Here is an 18991-nt window from a genome sequence, read left to right on the forward strand (position 1 = left end):
GGCTGTGTTCCCTCATTACAGCAATTTTTCTCTAGCTTCCATTGCAGCAACTCTGGTTTTAGGGTTTTTTGTTTGATTCTTTTGAGGGGAGGGATGCAAGGAAGGAAAGAATTCCTCCAAAAGCAAAGATTATCATGTGCAGCATCAGATTTTAGGGACTACAGAGGCTGAAGTTTAGGATAAGGCTACAGAAGGTAAAAACCCTGAAAAAATGGTTCCTGTAGGTATTTTTTATTTCATGGGGAAGAGTAGGAAAGTAACAGAGAGTAAGTAGTAGCTAACAGAAGGAAATGGGAGGTTTATGGTTGGCAGGAAAAACACTGACCTGAAGTACAAGAGTCCTAATGTGACACCAACCCCAGACTCAAGTTATTCTGTAGTGAAAGAACAAACAAGAAGGGGATATGGATTGATGTCTTTTTGATTTGTCCAAACCCACAATTTTTTGTGCTGAGAAACATGGCGTTTTTCAAGCCTTTCCGAAATAACCATGCGTCAGCTTCAGGGGTATCTGATTATAGAAGAAGTAACATTCCTATGAACTATCATTAAAATAACATTTTTCCAGTTCACAAAAACTGGTAGAGAGTCTGGGCGAATGTTGGAAGCAGTCACAGATTGAAGCAGTTGAAGTATTTCATCTCCTTTTTCAAAAAGCGCTGTATAGAAGGTAGCCATCTCGAGTGTGCTGCCAGACTCAAAGCCAGAGAAGAACCCGGATCCTGTTCAGCCACAGGAAAGCCTCAGAGTGCATCGTGCTTTGGCGTCAGGATTCACCAGGCAGCTGGTCGGTGTCCAGCAGGGCAGCTGGGGTCCTTTTTGGAAAGGGCTACAACAGGCACCACTTGCACTTTGCTTCTTTTGAACTGTATGAATTCTTATAAAGCTCCCTGTATGTAGCCACTTTTCTTCAGAAGAACTAGAAGAATTCAAGGTACTGGAATATATTCACTGAAACATTGAAAAATCTTTGTCTATTGAGTGGAGGGGCAAAGCAAAGATGAAGGACAATGAAAACAATCTCTTCTAAAGAGGTAACATCCACTCACATTGTTTGGGGACCCAGCACCAGCTCATATACTGTAGTTTAGATTATGTGGAGAAGCAAATTCTTGCTTACTTAGGTATTGTGCAAATTTTAACCTGTCAGAAGAAATGAGATAAAAAGCAGAAAAAAGAAAATCTGACTCATTTCCATAGGGGCATTTAGTACATGAGCAGAGTCTGTTCTTTAAGCATTACTCAGCAACCTACTTTACAAAAACAAGTTTCCAAAAATCCAGGTAGAACACACCTATTGCTTTAATGGGGCCAAAGTTTTACAGCAACCTGTTTCAACACAGTTAACAGTCTTTTTTTACAATAATAAAGCCTAAGCTTTAAAACATACAGGGAATGCTGATAAAAGTATTCTTTATGCTGCTGTTTCCAGTGTTCTCTAGTTCTCTGCCCAAAAAGTGACTCACTAAACAACCAACATGAGATGATGCAAGGCACCCAACAGCTTTTAGTACTGGGCACAGATGTGTATGACCAGCTCTGCCTCTCTGTTTTCCCAAGCTGTAGAGCAAAGATAAGCCTGAATAGCTTCATTCTGGAATAAGATATCATGCAGGCAATGGCTAAGACAGAAGTCAACTCTGCTGCTTGGGAAAACAACATTCCCCAAAGAAAATTCCAAGAAGAGTCTTCTCCTTTTAAGCAGGTGAGGTAGATGGAAGCAACACAGTGATAAACTCCTGTCAGGTACAGGCAACATGTGAGATACAAATTTGTTCGGAACAACAATTGCAGAAATAACATTTGCTGCAGGTTTTGCCTTCAAGCACGTGGTGAAGAGCTTGGTTTCTTCTCAGAACGTTCCCCCATGTTTTAGTTTGCATAAACCTACAGCTTTTCAGAACACAGAGCTGAACAACTTCCTTCCAACTATTTCTACATCATCTGAAAGCCTACTGATAAAACAAAAATGTCACCCTTTTAAAGCAGGCTCTCCCATCTCAAGCAAAGCATCATTTCACTTTATATTAATGATGCTATTTTTTGCATTCACGTGTTTAATTGAAAGCCGATGAGTGATATTCTTTAACAGTTAGAGCCATCAAAATGAAAACCAAATGCAAGGAATGCAAAAGCAAGCCTGAAAATGCAATCAGAAATAAAAAATGGTTACAGCAGTCATTAAATGAAAAGGCCTATAGAGAAATCTAGGTGTAACAAGAACAGAATACAAGCATTTCACATTACTGTCCTCATAGGAGATGACAGTCCGATTCAAACCATTTTCCAGGATATGTAGAATACAAGGGACTGAGCCTTATTTATTCCTTGCTCTACCCCAAAACAGCCTGCGCAAACTTCCCTTCTGTAATAAGGAAACTCTCAACCCCAACATCTGCTGTTTTGGAAACCTGACTTTCAGCAAGACTTAAATTGGCAATGAAGACAGTTGCTGCTACAGTGCTGCTGTCTTGATGACATGTACTAGTAGACCTACTTTTTTTTTTTTTTTTTTTAAAGATGTGTAAGAGCAGAACTTTTCTTTGATAAGCTTCTGGAGTCAGCTCAGATAAGTTGAAGGACAATACTGACAATGCTATTAAAATTTGCATCTGTTCTCCCACTGGAAAACTAGTCAGGCATAGACATGCAGTGTTCACCTACATCTGGCTACTGCATACCACAAACCCCATTTGAGAAGCCACATTCAGTTTCCACTATAACATTGATAATGATACAGCACAACTGGTATCCGAGTAAACACTGCCCTTGAGATCAGAACCCTATGTTTTCCAAATTACAGTTATAGTATCACTCCCCTAAAACAAGGGTTGTCAAATTATATATGAAGAAAATAGAAACTATAATGAATAAATACACTTTTTCCCTTGAATACTTGTTTCACTCATACAATGGCAGTGCTGCTTTTGCAAAGTAGACTTAACTAAGCGGCCTATAGATTATTGCTGCACCCCCTTAATTATTAAAAGATTTTGTAGCAACAGCATCGTTACAGCCGGTCTCAGCACGAGGCAAGGAAGAGTAATATTCTTGAAAAAGACAGTTGGGTCAATTTATAAACGTGGTCAGTCATATTTGGGCCTAACAGGCTTCAAAAAGGTAGCTTTCATGCAGCTTCAGGACAAACATTCTGTTATCTGCTCATAACTAGACAGAGCCCATTCTGCATTAGTAAGCCTGCTTTAAACTTGTGGTTTTCTTCATAACCCACACAAATGAAACTAACCTCTAATTTGTAGTTGAGCCAAATCTCTTTGCTGACATCTGTATCTGAAATCCCAACAGAACACTCTTACTGATTTTCATCCAACTGTGACAAAATGTATTCAGTGATTACACATTTTATCATCAACACAACTGATAATACATCCCAGATCTACAGAGGGAAAGACATTATTTAGTCCTACTAATTAGAAGCGAGGTAATACATAGGTAGTTATGCTTTAGGTACTCTGGTAACTTTTGCAGTCAATTCAACATCCTCCATTCAAAAATTTAACTTCTGGCAGTAACAACTTTTTGCAGACCTGAACAGATGTTGTTAAATAAAAACTAAATTCAATCCAGTAACCTATTTCCTTGTCTTTTCAGACAGCAAGACCCATAGCAAGAACAAACATTCGAGTGAACCCCTGACAGCCAGTTTCCTAATGCCAGAACCAGCATATGATACTGCCATGGCCATAATATGCTAAATGAATCCTGACTAGAAATTTTAGAAGCTACTATGTTAGCTATATGCAACTGATTATTCCAGTTTTGTCTTTAGACACTGAAAGTTATTTAGTTGCACCTAGTATTATTTGCCACATATAGATCCTACCTTACACCAGTGATACATTTTATTATGCATTTATACATGCAAGCAGAAGGAAAAAGCATTAGGTAACAGGAGTCACCCTGCTGGTTGTCACCACTGTTGCTCCTGTATTAGTTGTACTGCTCTGAGGCACGCTTTGCAAGGCTGGCAGAACTGAATCCCTAGTTCCACTGCTCTATTTAGGAAAACTGTCCCACTCCTATGCTTAGGATGGATTAAAAGCTAGCAGAAAGCTAGCAATCCCTTGTTGCCTGACCCTGCCTCTGCTGGAGCCGGGGAAAACTCATGTGTGACAGAGGCATCAACTTTATTATTATTTTTGAACTTTTGAGCAAGCCTTCTAGCAGAGAGGCTTCAGGACCTGCTCTGAGCATCCATTTACACCTACAACCCCGGACAGAAAACATGAGCACCCTGATAAGCTGGTGCAGGTGCACTGAGACCTCACAGAAGCTACGGCTGTGCTGCAGGCTGCCTGACATCACAGGATTTTATTTCTGCATTATTACTGGGCAACACTAAGGTGGGTATTAAGACAGCCTGCCAAGATAAATTAAAGGTCTACTGGCCCTTAACAAGAAACAGTATCCCCACCCTTGACTTAGAGGTTACGGGTGACACTGCACATTATGTTCACCTTCCTTTTGTCTTCTGCCTGAAGTTTAGACGCACTAAAATGTAATCACGAGCAGTCATGCGTGATTTGCGACACTTGGCTCCCAGTATCAGTCGATGCCCAGTCCTGCAGCATAAAGACCAACCAGGGATCTCTTCACGCAAGTTCTGTGAACAAAAGACCGCACTGCCTCCTTTGGCAGTGGGGACACTCGCTGCATATTGTTAGTTTGCGCGCTGCTGAGAAAACATATTGCCACCATTCAGCTGCTCAGGAACTCCAGCCACCGCGCGGGGGAATGCTATACTGAAAACCTTCACAAATTTTTGTTGGAAGCAGGCCAAATGGAGTTGTGGTTGTTACCGGGTGCAAATGCAGTGACTTTATCCCAAGGCATGCCAAGTGTTTTAAGTCTTCCAAACAAATACCTCCACACTCCCCTTAGGGATGACCTATCATCCCAGACCAGAAAATGCTTTTCCACCCCACCTCCGGATGAGGAAAAAGCAGACCACCTCTGCCACACTCTCCCTCCCTCCCCCTGCAATTTAAAAGTTATAGTTTTATGAAATCAGGACATACACATGGGGATCATCATCCCATGCATCATTTCCAGCTCTGGCTTTTCTAGTTTAAAAATATGAAAGATAAAGTTACTGAACACTTCAGGGATCAGCATGTAACATTAAGTCCTCTTACTAACTGGTGTTTGGACTGTGCAGAGCCTTGATCCCTGACAATAGGGCTTCAATGATGGAAATATTGGCATTATTAATGACAGAAGCGCTGCTTCTTAATGTAAACTTTGTAAGGCTGCATGGCCGAATTCCTGCAGAAATATTGGAAAGTTGTTTTCTGACCAGTTCAGTTAGGCCAGCCCCTTTTAGCAGCCTCCTCGCACTAAGCCATTCAAAGGGCTTTATTTTTTTTAATAAAAAACCCCACACCAATTGTTTTATGTCACCTACAATGGAACTTGGGGTTTTGTTCGCTTAATACAAGCAAATACAAATACTAACCTCATGAATAGTTAAAATCAAAAGCATTTACAAGAAAAATATCCTTTGAAATTCACAGAAGCAAACAGATTTGACTGAACTTTACGCTTTCAGGAGTAACATCTAAAAATAGGTAGTGTCCGCTATGCAAGAATTTAACGAGTAGTGGCCAGTATTGTGCATCTGAGAGATCTGTCCAATTTTTAAAGCGTCAGTTACCAGAGGAAGTGACTATAGGTCCTTGAGATCCAAAAATCTCAGGATGATCACCTCCTCCTCTTTTAATTAAAGTACCACATACCTACAGAGAGAAAAAAAGAGCTCACTGTGCTGAAACAAAGAGACTAAACCACACTTGGAGATACAAGCCACGATTCAAGCACAGATTGAAAAGTGCATTTTCAAAGTCTAACAGTACATGCCACACAGAAGATACCACTTATAGGTACTTATTTGCTATCAGTTTCTCTGCAGGCTAAGATTTTTGGTGCATATTTTACTGTACCTTCTGGCTGTACAGATCAGAGACCTGAGAACATAAAGGCCCTTCAATTACCTTACCGCTCTCAGCCTGTTAGGCTTACAGGTATAGATACGGTTTCACCAGTACCCATTTATGCTTACTTTAATTCATTACCAAAGAAAGACTCAACCTCTTCTCCTTGTAAGCCTTCCCTCACTCTTCAGACATAAAAGAAACTTTCTGTCCCATCTGAAAACTTCAGGCAAGCAAGGGACAATGCATTTCTCCATTTTCAGCACTGACAATCCCGGGGGGGGGGGGGGGGGGGGGGAAGTTGCATCAAACCCTTTTGAACAAGGTTATTAAGCGTTATCAAAGTAACAGTGCCTCCAGGGATGGATTCCAGCCTGTTCCCAAGTATTATCCCCCCAGCACCAAAACTCGGCGACAACACACACCTCATCTGTCAATGCTGGAAGAGAGCTGGCAAGAAAAGGATCTCGGAGACTGTAAAAGCGATTAAACTGGAGCTGAATGAAGGTAGGTAAATCACTACCATCAAAGTGTTACAGGCACATAAAGGCACACAGGTGAAGAGGCTAATAAAAACGCTCCTCTAGAAGTGAATACAGCCAAAATATACGGTTTTCAATAAAGGCTTAGAAAAAAGGAGACTCGGGAGAGGGGCTGCAAGCAGCTCTCCTCCTCCTGCCTCCTTCCACCTCCCAAAAGGCACCATAAATTGCAGTTATCCTCCCACCCCCCCAAAAAACAGTATTAAAATACTTTTGCCCAGGAGACAGCGGGTTCAAGTCCCTGAAAACTTTACGCAGACATCAAAGTTTAACTACAGATATATATATTTTTTTCCCCTCCCCCTCTGCAGATTCCCCCTCCTTTTCCAAACGGGAAAAGTCTGCAAGTAGGAGGGAGGACGGGCAGGGGAGAGAAGGCAGGAATGAAAGGCGGCCCCGACCCGCTGCGAGGGGTGCACACGCAGGCACCGCAGGCTTCGGTTCCCTACCTGGAGGGTCCATTTCAATGTAAAATATCAGCTCAGTGGAATAGGGCATCATCACTTCCCTCCAGTCCGTGTCATCGCGGTCCATATCCCACACCGTGTTGTACATCGCGACAGTCAAGTCCCGGCAGGTTTATAAATATGAGATTGGCTTTCTCGGCTTTTAATGGAGGGAGGTGGGGAAAAAAAAAAAAAAAAAAGAGGGGGAAAAAAAAAAGCCGAGAAGAATCCACCCCGCTCTAAAATAACACTTCTAGCAAAAAAAAAAAAAAAAATTAAAAAAAATTCGCAAAATTAAACTTAATTAAAAAAAGCCCACCACACAAGCCACCTCAGCAGCTGCCCTGCAGGAACTAAGATAGGTAGTTACACATATAATATACAGAGAGAGTGCTTCTTTTTGTTTAAAAAGACACCTTTCCACAGAAAAGCCACTTTCCTGAATTCTCTCTAAAAATCGCCATTTTCGGGGTATTTTTAAAACACCGGGCTGAAAGCAAAACAAAACCCCCACACAAAAGGGAAGGGTGGGAAGAAGCGGATAAAAAGGGGAGATTTCAGTCTCTGGATGAATTCTTTCCGCCGGCGGAGGAGAAGGGAGGGGGCGGCGGGCAACAATAACGGCGGGCGCGGAGCCCGAGCGGGGCGGGCAGCGCTGGGGGCCGCTCGGCCCGCGGTCCCTGCCGGCTCGCCTCAGCTCAGCTCAGCTCAGCTCAGCGCTGGGCGGGCAGCCCGCGGCGGCGTCGCCCGCCGTGCCCAGCTGGCAGCCCCGAGCGGCGCAGGCGGCGGCCCCGGGCGGCTCCGGCAGGTCGCAGCCCCGGGCTCTCTGCGGCGCTGCCGGCCCCGCTAGGTTTCATTTTAAGAGGCTCTGAGGGGCCCAACCGTCGCCAACCGCCTCTTGCCGAGGACGAGGCCACGCCTCCCCCCCGGCGCCGCGCGGGAGGGGCCCCCGGGGGCGGGGCTGCGCGCCGGCTTTTTTAACCCCTTCGAGGAGGCGGGAGGCCGTGCGAGCGGGCGCTTCCACGAGGCAGAGGAGGGGGTGGGCAAAAAAAAGGAGAAGGGGGACGTCCCTCTTCACGCCGGCGAGACAGGCCCAGGAAGAAAGCTGAGCACAAAACAAAAATCTGTTTCCCCACTGTCCTAACTTTTACCCGGCTCCCTTTCGCCACTGCGGCCGCCTCTCTCGCCGCCTTTTCCTAGCGACCCCCCCCCCCCCGCTTCCGAGGAGAGCCGGGGAGGTGGTAGGTCCCTCGGCTGGCCTGTCGCCAAGGGGCTGCTGCCGCGGAGCACGCGCGGGGGGCGGGGGGAGTCGAGCCCAGTTGCCAGAGCTGCTGTCTTTGTCTGAGGGAGCAGCGAGCGCCGGGATTGGCAGAGGGCTCCGGCCAGCCCACCCAATCAGCTGGCGGCGAAGCCGGCCGGCTCGATGGCGATTGGCTGGGAGCCCCAGTTACTAAGCGGGACAAAGAAAGGCGAGCGCCGAGGCGGAGAGGGGGGACGGGGGCGCGCGGGCACCCCCGGCTCCGCTCCCCGGCCGCGGCAGCCCCGGTGCTGGGCCGTGCGCCCCCCGCTACAGCCGGCCTCAGCGCTACCGGTGAGGGAAGACCCCCCTGCCCACACCGACGGGGGGGCTGCGCCCCTTCGGGTCGGTGCCCCGCAGCGCCGGGCCTACCTGCTACCCTCCGGCCAGGGCCGGCCCCCCTTTGGGGATGGGGTCTGTGGGAGAGGGCCGCGGCTCAGGCCCAGGAGGCCCTTTGCTGGCTGTCCCCATCCCCGGCTGGGGCCTGGGCTGGCCGACCCCACCGCCCCACCTCCCAGCTGCCTGCCCTGCTGCTGCTGCTGCCAGAAACATGGGCTGTTCTCCTCTGCCTTCTGCAGGTCCCTGGCAGCTGCCTCCTGTGTATTCCACATAATAACTTGAGCAGAGGGCATCATAACTGTCCGCTAACTAGAGTGTGACCCCCCGGGGAAACCCAACGCTCTTTGTAGTGACATAACCAGGGGAAAAAAAGCAGAGGAAAAGGCACCAAACTGGATGGCTGTCTCTCACAAGCTTTGGGATAAATCTGAGCTGCAAACACACCCGAAACTGAACCTCAGCTTGCCTGCCAGCCACATCCCAATGGCCAGACCCTGAGCCCGCAGCCCACAAGCACCGGCGGGAGGCAGAAATGCAGCCAGCTCGGCAGCCAGCCTCGGTCTTAGTGTGGCGAAGCATCCTTAAAGAAAGGCAAAATGACAGCTGCTGAGAAATTAAGGAAAAGCCCTTTCCAGAGACTTCCAACCAGTGTCGCAGGCACAAGGACAGACGAGCACCTTGGTCTGCTGCGGAGATGTCAGGGAACGTTAGAAAACCCAGCACTGAAGTTGGCCGCTTCATTTGCACTTTAAAGCATGGAAGAGTAAGTTATGAATAATTTTTCCTGCTCTAGCACCAGGTAGAAAGCTCCTGAAAACACTCCTGGCTTAGGTGAACCGAAGGGTGACTGAAACATTGAATAACTGAAAGGCTATACCCAACGTCAGAGTATGTGGGAAGAGCTGGGCACAGAGGATCTGAAGTTTGCTGATGTACCACAACTTCCACGGCAAGCAATTGAGAGCAGTGCTGCTCCAGTAATAGAGTTCCTTGAGGGATGGACAGCTGCAGAGGAGCACAGGGCTTTGATTCAAATAACTCGCTGTAGATAAATTGATTTTATATCCCCATCCACAAACTCTGATTAATCCACAATAACCAGATATGATTCCTTTTTCTAATTTTTAAATTAAATTTCTTGGGCTGATACAATATATCAGCTCGAGCTTGCTCAAAGTGAAATGTGCGTCCTGAAGTACACCCCCCTCCCAGTGAAATTTAAGTTGGTACCGTGGGTACAAACCATCCGCTGCCCACCGACGGTGCGTGGGGCAGGGCTGCAGAGCAGCCCCGCAAGGGTTGGGCGGTGGGTGCAGATGGAGATGCGGATGCCACTTTGCAGACCCCACGGTGCTGAGAAATGGGGCTGCCATCCCTATGGCAGCCCCCAAACTTGGATTAGCAGCTCTGGTGGGGGGGAGGAAGGAGGGAGGGAGGCTCGAATTGAAATTCATTTTCCCCTTTCCTGCACCTCATTATAAGTTCCACCCACATAAGACCTAATTACTTGGCTTTTATGCTGGCAAAGTGGATTTCATCCTTGCTGTTTCCCATGGTGGTTGCCTTCATTTTCATGGCGGCACTGATGGTTACAGCTTATTGATGTTTTCACTTTAGTGATTTAAAGCAGAATACATTTTGTTATTAGCACTGGTTTCTCTCATTGCTGCTTTAATCAAAGATGCAATTTAAGGCAAAGGATTGAGTGTAATGGTAAACAGTAGGATAATGCCTTGAGAGAACAGAATATTAATGTGTTTTTATTTCTCAAAACTGTGCTTATATCCAGGGTTACTTGACTCCCAACACACACACATGGGGTGCTCCCTTTCCTACCACACCACCTGCCTTGCAATAGGGGCGAGTGGTTGTGTGCATATGCATGCCGAGGGGGGAGAGGGAGGCACGTGTGCTGCCTTACACACTGCAAAATCCCCTCTGCCTGTGCGTCTCTCCTCCACGGGCACAAAGTCTGAGCATCCAGCATCATGGCAGTGCCCTTGGAGAACAGAAACAAAACCGGGAGCACGCCAGGTGCTCAGGGATGCTCGAGGTCTGGCTGAACACTAGATCAGCCCAAGTTGGGAAAAGCTACATTCAAACACTGAAATAAAATAATGGCGATAATGACAATGCTTGAGCGGGGGGCACAGTGCTTGAGAAAGAGTCCTGGTGCCCCACGCTAAGGCTGAAAGGCAAGAAGCGAGCACAGCGTCTGCTGCCTCCCCGACATACCCGCGTTGATGGCCATGCATTCGCTCGCTTTCCTTTCCTTGGATCTGACAATTTGCATTTCAAGGCAAGATTAAATATTGAAGTTTTGAGCGCTTCCATGTGCTTCAGGAGGAGCCGAACGGACTCGCGTTGGAACAGGCTGAACACAGAAAAGCCATTTGTGCCAAACTGCTTGGTTTCCTCTTTGCCGAGCCATGATAATGTGATATCCGACAGCTGAATGTAGGCCACAACAGGCTTTTATAGTTGGAGGGGTGGAGGAGGGAGGGGGCTGAATCCACGGTGCTGCCAGCCAAACACACTAAAATCATGAGAGATTTTTGGGGCAGGCTAGAGATTCCTGGCCACTCCCGAGATCCAAATATTAGCTTCACCGTTGGCACAAGCTCAGGGCCTGCTGGAGGGGAGTTTGTAGAAGGTAGAGCTGCGTTCGTGTCGGAAAGGACGACTCCCTGGCCGGCAGTAAATGCTACACGAAATTACTAGCCTTGTGCTGCACAGACACTGGGATTTGTGGAGTATCTGCTGTAATTGGTGGCCAGCTTCCCACGGGGGCAGCCGCATCTTGCAAGTAACAGCATGAGAACAACCAGTCGCGGCAGTTTGGTTTAGTTAACGGATTATTCCAGCCTGTTTCTCACCTCCTGGCGATGAGGAGACGAGGGAAGGCAGGAGGGTTGGTCTTCTTTGGCTCAGACGCTGCCTCTGGGGTCTCAGCGCAGCTCCGTGCGCTGCAAGCTAAACCTGGGGCTTGCTGGCAGAAGAGGTGGTGGGAAAGGCAGAGGTTCATCCTGTCTTCCTGAACCAGCGCGGTGCTGGCAGCATGGGGACGGTGCAAGCACCATCTTCCCCTTGAATTGTACAATCTGAGCCCCGAAAATACCCCAGAGACCGCAAAGCATTTGCCACCAGATTAAGAGTATTAACCCCTGCGGGGGTGAAGTAGCAGCAGTTTCCCCCCCTGCAACCTCTTGCACCTTCGTGTGAAATGTAATGGGTGATTTTAACAAGGACTGTGCTTCCTCCTGTCTGCTTTAGAGTCATTTTATGTCCTAATTGGCTGCAAAACAGTTGCCTCGCTCCACCCCAGATGCGGCCGCATTTCTGTGGTGAGGAAAAACTCTGGCAAGTGGGCTGAAGTCGGGTGCATTGGTTTGAAAATTATACATTGCATTAAAAACCTGTATTAAAGAATAATATGTGGTCTGCAAAAACATTCAAATGCAACACTTCAATGTTAGGAAGTGTCTTATTTACAGCTGTTGGAGCAGCTTGTGCCCTCTTCCCTCCCATGTCCACACGACAAGGAAAGAGGTTGAAATAGGGGTTCATGTACGTAAAGGTCATAGCACAATGCATGCACACAGAGTTGAGCTTGTGAGGAATCATACATTAGGCATTTCCTAACTTAAAAGCACTTGGCTTTGCGTTGTAAACAACATTCTTTTAACATAGGAAATAACATTTAAAAAAAAAAAGAATAAGATCTTTTAAATAAATGTCTATAACGTAGGTTATTGCAGCTGGAGCTAACGTATTCCTCAGCGAAGTTTGGACTGGCCTTTCCTCACTGCTCCAGAGGTTTCTGCCCCAAAAATCGCCAGGAGTAACGGTCAAGGCTGGAAGTGGAAAGCCGCTCTCCTGTGAGAGGAGAGGAGAGGAGGTGTGTGTGGCTTTTGCAGCTGGGCAGCGTATGCCAACCCCGTGCGCTGCCCACTGGTGTCCAGGGTGGACACGTCTGTGCCGAAGGGTGCCCGGGGATGGGTGTGCGAGGGGGTGGGCACGGGGGGGTGAGGGAAAGGACACGCCGCGCTGAGCTGTGCTGAATTGCTGCTTTGGCAGACAGCACCGGGCCAGCTCTTTAGAAAGTTCACGTTCAGTTATTGTTTTGACAGGCTGCCAAAGTTTTCCTGAGGAATGCAGGCAGCAGAAGGGAAATGGCGATTTTCAAACTTTTTTTTTAATAACTCAGCCAAACCAGAATGGAATTTCATGGGAAAAGCGAAAGGTACATCTCTAGCCTCGGGGCATCGCTGCTGCCAAATTTTGGAGGCTGACTGCGAACAGTGGAGGTGTCAGAGCATCTCCAAAGCAGCGCACACTTGCACGCACTCACATGTGCTCACGCACACTCACGCTCACGCACACACTGGAAGCATCTTCTCTAACGGCGAGTGCTCCCACCCTACACCCAGCGCCCCCAGAAGACAGACATTAACCTATAGTGCTTAAAAAACTCAAGAAGTATCCGTGGTGTAAAGGCAGAAGACAAAGCCAGTGTGCAGCTGATGAAAGGTTTGCGACTTGGCCTTGGGAGGACGCTTAAGTCCTCTCCCCACCCCGATCCCAGCCTGCAGCCAGCTGTGCACGGTGCTTCAGGGACCCCACAGCCATGGGGGGGGACCCCTTCTCCCCACACACTCTTCGCTATGTCAGTCCCAGAGCCGCAGGGTATTTTTGCAGGTCTTCCTACCCCTAGGAAGGGCAGGAGGTTGCAAGCTCCCCTCCTCCTCCTCCACGGAGGCGGCAGAGCAGCCGGTGAGTCGGGCTCTGGTGCTGCGGCACCCCGGGGTCTGTGGGGCTGTGGAACTGGGCTGGGGAGCTGCCAGTTACCTTATATTTTCCAGTACACTAATTTCTCTTGTCATCTTGCCAGTGACAAACAGAGAGAGTTAAACAGAGCAATCCATTAAAGAAGCAGCCTGACAGACTGATTGTTAAGGGTTTCAGTGATCCCCATTTACACTGGCTTGAAAAAAATTTCGCCTCGAGCAGCTCCAATTACAGAATTATCGGACCACACTCCGGTCCCTTTGTGCACTTCACATCTCTGTCATCGTTCCAGGCCTCTCTCTATTTAGTTGCTTGGAAATGGTGAGCAAAATGGAAGGAGACTTGTAACAAGTTCAGAGAAATTAGAGGGGAAAAAAGAGAGAGAGAAAAAAGCCACCCCCCCAATTCTAATGTTCTAAACCAGGACATTTTTTGAAATGTAACACTGTAGAGGAATTTAAAATATTTTTCACTTTCTCTGTTCATGGCTTTAATGCACTGGAACTACTTGCTCAGAGATTTTTTTTTTCCAAGGAATGTACAATAACCACTCTGTAAATTCCTCAGGTCTGATTTTAAGAGGAACTGTAGAACTTTATTCATGGCGGAAAGAAATAATCCCAATACCTTCCTGCAATAACTCTTTCTTTTTAATAAACATGGCAGTGTATATTTTGATCACAGCCAGTGATGCAAGTGGCAGGAAGAGGAAATCAACGGCACGTCTAGGAAAAGCGAGGTCTCGTCCCTGCTCTGCTGCCATCCCACTTGAATTGCCAGCACCAGTTTGAAGGTGGCACCATTCCCAGTAGGAGGAATTCTGGAAGAGCCCAGATGAGTGGTCACTTCTGCAAATGCAAAGCTTGAACTCTGTAGATTTGTTATTATTATGAAAAAAGAAACCCAACATAATAGTTTTCCTGCCCTCGGATGCAAAGCTGAAGGGTTCCATAACCCTTCACTCGCGGCTGAGCCAGGCAGTGTCACCCATGACGCAGCAGCTACGTGACATGGACATTATGCCCCCAACCAAACGTGACCTCACCTATTTATCTTTCAGCAAACTCTCCCGTCCCTGGCTTTCCGAACGATTTTACGATCCCATAGCTAGTGTTATCCTAGTACTAGTACCCTCGTATATCCATAACATGTTACCCCACGGTAAGAAAACCGCCCCCCCCTTTTCTTGCAGCGGAGATTATCTAGTTTCACGGGGAGGATAAGTGAGCAAAGCCATCCCTGTGTACTGCTGGGGGGAGGTTGAGATCAAGCTTCAGTGCTAATGCACGAGTGAATGCTGGCTTCACTCTGGCCCTAAACAGAAGGAAGTTTCTCATGGCTGAGTCCCCAGTCCTGCCATGGGACTCCCTTGTCCCCGTCCCTTTCCCTGGGATGTGGTGGAGCTGACCCATCGCTCTTCGGGTCCAAGGAACCTCGCTGCAATGCATCCATACTCAGAGCTCTGCCCAGCCGCAGCAATGGAGACTTTCACCCAAGGTTTTGGGTGGAGATCGAAAGCAAGAGAAAAAAACCCATAATAACCCAGGGAGCTCTCGGGGGTATTGAAAAGTCATCTCATTTCTTATTAATCGCTTAGGCCAAGAATTCAAACGTCGGCAGCATGTTGGCTGGGGTTGTTTTCCTTGCAGTTATCCACATGCAATTCATGCCTTGGAAAATGACCCATTTACCATTATGCATTGTTGCTTAGCTACACGCGCATTCCCTCTAAGTTTTCCCAAATGGAAACATGGCTCTATTTGCTTTGGAGATCATTTTCCCTGGCTTTCTTTGCTTTACAGTAAATAAGCGCAAGAAGAACAGCCTCTGAACACTAAGCGGGGAAATAAAACAAACAGCGCTGTGTAGGGTAATCATTTAAAAACCAGCACATGAACACAAGGCCTTCCTCATGCAGCCAAGGTGATGGGCAGGGAGGGCTTGAGCAAAGGCAACTTGCAGATCAGCTTCTTTAAGACCTTTTTTTGTCTGTCCTTTGCATTAAGGTTCTTTCCCTGCTGAAGATTTCCAAACCCGAAGGGGGAATTCAGTTGAATAATTGGGTTCCCAAGAGAAGAATATTAGTTTCCTGGAGGACAGGTGGGACTTCAGGGCACTGAGAACTCACTCCGTGTCTCTGCTGCCACGCTTGTCTTGTGGAGTCCTAGGCATCCTCTAGAAACAGGCAGGAAAAAACCTCCCTCATCCCTGCAAACCACCATGCCGCTTTGCACCACCAGACGGGACTTTATCATCATCAAACCCCAAAATTTCACAGATTCACTGAGTCCTGGCTGCAGTGGCATAGCTGTCGATGAGCACATGCTGGCAAATCAGCCACCGCAGCATGAAGTTCAGCTTCCCAGCACATCAGGTAAATCCTTCGGCCGTTTGCTGGAAGCCTGAGCCCGTCAGTGCCTGCGCAGCACAGATGTCCTCTAAACGTGCAACAAATCCAGAGCATTTGGAAGGCATCAGCTTTACTGCCCATGCACGGAGGGACTGCGCAGCACGTGTGCGGCTGGTCCCCTGCCTCCCGGGAGCATTGGTCTTGCTAAGCACGTGCCTTAGGGCTGAGCTGTGCCGGCACGGTGCGCCGTCCAGCATTTTCAGATGCCCGGCAGTTCCTCTGTTCCTCAAGGATCAGGCAAAACTTGCAACACCTTCAGATTTTACGAAGGACAAAGCTTTTGGGTAAAAAGGCGGCCAGGTCTCTCTCACAACACATAGGTTGGTAAAGACCAAAGTGCAAAAACTTGTTCCTCGGCACCATGAACACACACTGGATGTGAGCTCTTTGCAGAGCGTAGGCAAAGCTGGCAGCTGCCGGAGCACTGGGTGCCTGCAGCTTCCAGGAGGAGTGGGATGCCCCGAAGGGTGAGCTCTTGCCCTGCCTTCTGCTGACAAAGCATAAAATGTGTATTGTTTCCGAAAAGAAAAAGGGGAGAGACAAAGTAAATAGTGTGATACTGATTGCCGGGCCAACATACTGGTCTAAGGTTTAATACAACAGTTTCCAGGCCAAGAACCTGCCAGAAAGTGAAGAGGGGTATTGTACCTATGCAAATCCCGGCCAGTGGGTTAACACAGCCCAAACACTGTGGGCTCTGTGAGAGCTGCCAGCACCTGAAGAAGCCACCTTTACTGCCCCGCCGCTTGGAAGCTCTTATCTTGCTTTGACCAAACGTACACAATACGACTTTGTTTTAGGCGATACCTCCCAGGTGAACGGCCTCTTACAAGTGCTTTGAGGAATTAAATGAGAAAACAGTAGGAGGGGGAGAGGCAGGAGAAGGAGAGAAAAGCTTGCTGCTGCACTACAGGAGGCTAAGTTGGTGGACACTAAAACCACTAAATAAGGAGCTAGGAGCAATGTCAGACTGCAAGAAGCAAATGGGTGACCACAAGAGGCACCCCGAGACAGAGGCTCGGTCCCAAAGCGAGTATCCACTTCACTGTCCCCTGTGCCTCTGCAGCAAGGATGGGGATGCTGTTGCTTGCGGATGCCGTCCGGGTCTGTGGCGCTCCGGCTAATCTGCCCGCAGCTCTACACACACCGAGCTCAGGCACATCATCCTCATCCTCACGGCGCGGCCCCATGGCCTCGGCTCCCCACAGCGAGTGGGTTTCAGCACAGGCATTCGGGGGAGCTCAGTGGGCGATGGGATCAGCCAGCGTGTCCTCTTCTTCCCTTTGCCGTTGCATTCCTGCAGCTGAGGCCAAATCCTGCTTCTTGCACTCCCCTCTGGTCTCTGCGGTTGATGGGGAGATGCCAGGTCTCTCTTGCCCTGGGCAAAGACCTGCTCTTAGGAAGCGTGAGCGTCTCCTAGCCAGAGCCACGGGCTCCTGCTGCGGGCAGTGGCAGGGAGTTGGGCATGGCTGGTGCAGAAGGTGACGGGAGGACCAGCACAGCCATGCTGACAGGACTGCAGAGCTCAGTGCCACCGTGCTGTCGGAGGGAAGGCAGCACGGATGGCCGAGAGCTGCATCCGTCACTCCGGCTCACTGCAGGCTGGGCACCCGCCTTAGGTCCTGGAGCTGAATCAGGCCAAGGGCAGTTTTCATGAATGGAAATCCCTCTGGTTTTATTGTCTCTGAAAGCCTGGAAACACCTGCCTGTTGCTCAGAGAAATGGCAGGCAGGATGAGGGTCTGGCAGCACCTCCCCTTTGCCCCGCGTCCTTCCTGGGCACCCTTTGGGGCCCAGCCCCACCGGCATCTGGTGCCCCCCACGGTTGGTTTGGAGCTGGCCTTGTGAAAATCAAACATCAAAAGGGCTCTTTCAGGAAGGGCTATTTCCACATCAAATGCCTACCTCCAGTCCTGAGTCATCGGGGAAAGAGCTCTTCATAAAAGGAGAGGGAAGATTAATACTGTTTTTCAAAAGTATAATGGGAGGTTTCCACTCCCCAAGCACTTCAGAGTTGGTTTTTGCACAAAGTCAGAATAATTCCAACCCCAAAGGAGAGAGAAAAAGAAAAACACATTAGAGGGGGTTACAAATGCCTGAAAAAATGGTTGGTCTGAATAGAAACATTCACGTCACTGTCACTGGGAGCTGGAGGAGGCTGCTGTTGGGAGAGCCTGACTTTCCCATGGGGATGCATGTCCTCCACTCTCACTCAGAGCAGCAGGGTCCTTCCGGATGCCTGCTCGAGCACGGGGAGCACAGGGAGGTGGGAAGAGCCAGAGACGGGCTGTCGGAGTTGCACACTGGTGAGAGGGGGAAGGAGAGGACAAGGAGCAAAGAAGATGCTGGGAGCACCCTCTTGGGCAAGTGGAACGGGGGAAAGTCTGCTGCCAGGTACAACACTCCTGCGGCTCCACAGAGAGAAAGGCGGCACGAATCTGGCCCAGCGACTGGCCGGCAGCGTGCCCAGACCGCGGCATGGCTCTGCCTTGGAAAGGCACCTGCGGCCTCAACATCTTCCTCTTAACAACATGCCATAGCATCATGGGGGAACCACATCCCAGAGCCTTGACAGCAAGTTTCTGCTCTGTGAGCATGAAACGTTGGGCCAGATGGGTGTATAAACAATTATTTGATCACTTCCACTGCAGGAACCAACTTGAAAAATACCTTTGATTCACAAGCTTGCAGCCTGCTTCTGAAAAACCAGACTAGGAGCAAGCTCCCACCCTGGAAAATCCCTTGCCTGTGTCTGCTGTGCCTCCTTTCCCGTGCCAGGAAGGGTTGGGCCAAATGCAGAAGATGCTGTGGGGCTAGCAGAGCTGCTCCAGGGCAATGTCCCTGGGCCGCTGGGTCAGGGGTGGCAGGGCTCAGCATCTGGGAGGTGATCTGTCCTTGGGCAACTTAGTGCCTTGCTTGCTTTCTGCTTCTTGGTCATTCAACAGACGGGGCTGAATCTCTCGCCAGTGTGTACTTCACCTTCCTCTGGACTTCGGGTGCAAATGTGAAGCGAGGTGTGGGACAGTCCTTGCAGCCCCAAGCCTCACAGTGACCTGAGACGCTCAGTGGTTTTCACTTAGCAAGTGGGTAGGGAGAAAATCCTTGTGGATAAGGGGGAGAAAAATGCAAAACGTGATCCTGAGGGCTCAGAGAAACTCTTCTGGTTAAGCCAAATCTTGCCTTTTCCCAATGCTTGGAGTTGCCTATCCATGAAGAGGG

General features: G+C 48.7%; 1 protein-coding gene across 5 annotated transcripts in view; it reads right to left on the bottom strand.

The window, feature by feature from the left end:
* The window catches only part of PIK3R3 (phosphoinositide-3-kinase regulatory subunit 3), a 77250-nt gene that overhangs the window by 19826 nt on the left and 38433 nt on the right, over positions 1-18991 (bottom strand). For 3 of the 5 annotated variants that reach the window (XM_050900627.1, XM_050900626.1, XM_050900625.1), the window contains exon 1: positions 6943-7069. The exons of the other annotated variants lie outside the window; for them this stretch is intronic. In XM_050900627.1, coding sequence (XP_050756584.1) covers positions 6943-7048 — 106 coding nt within the window. In that variant the 5' untranslated portion in view covers positions 7049-7069. Of the gene's footprint in view, positions 1-6942; positions 7070-18991 lie in introns of those variants that run through there. 5 annotated transcript variants of the gene reach the window in all.

Source organism: Gymnogyps californianus, chromosome 8, assembly GCF_018139145.2.
Source record: "Gymnogyps californianus isolate 813 chromosome 8, ASM1813914v2, whole genome shotgun sequence".
NCBI classification, from domain to species: domain Eukaryota; kingdom Metazoa; phylum Chordata; class Aves; order Accipitriformes; family Cathartidae; genus Gymnogyps; species Gymnogyps californianus.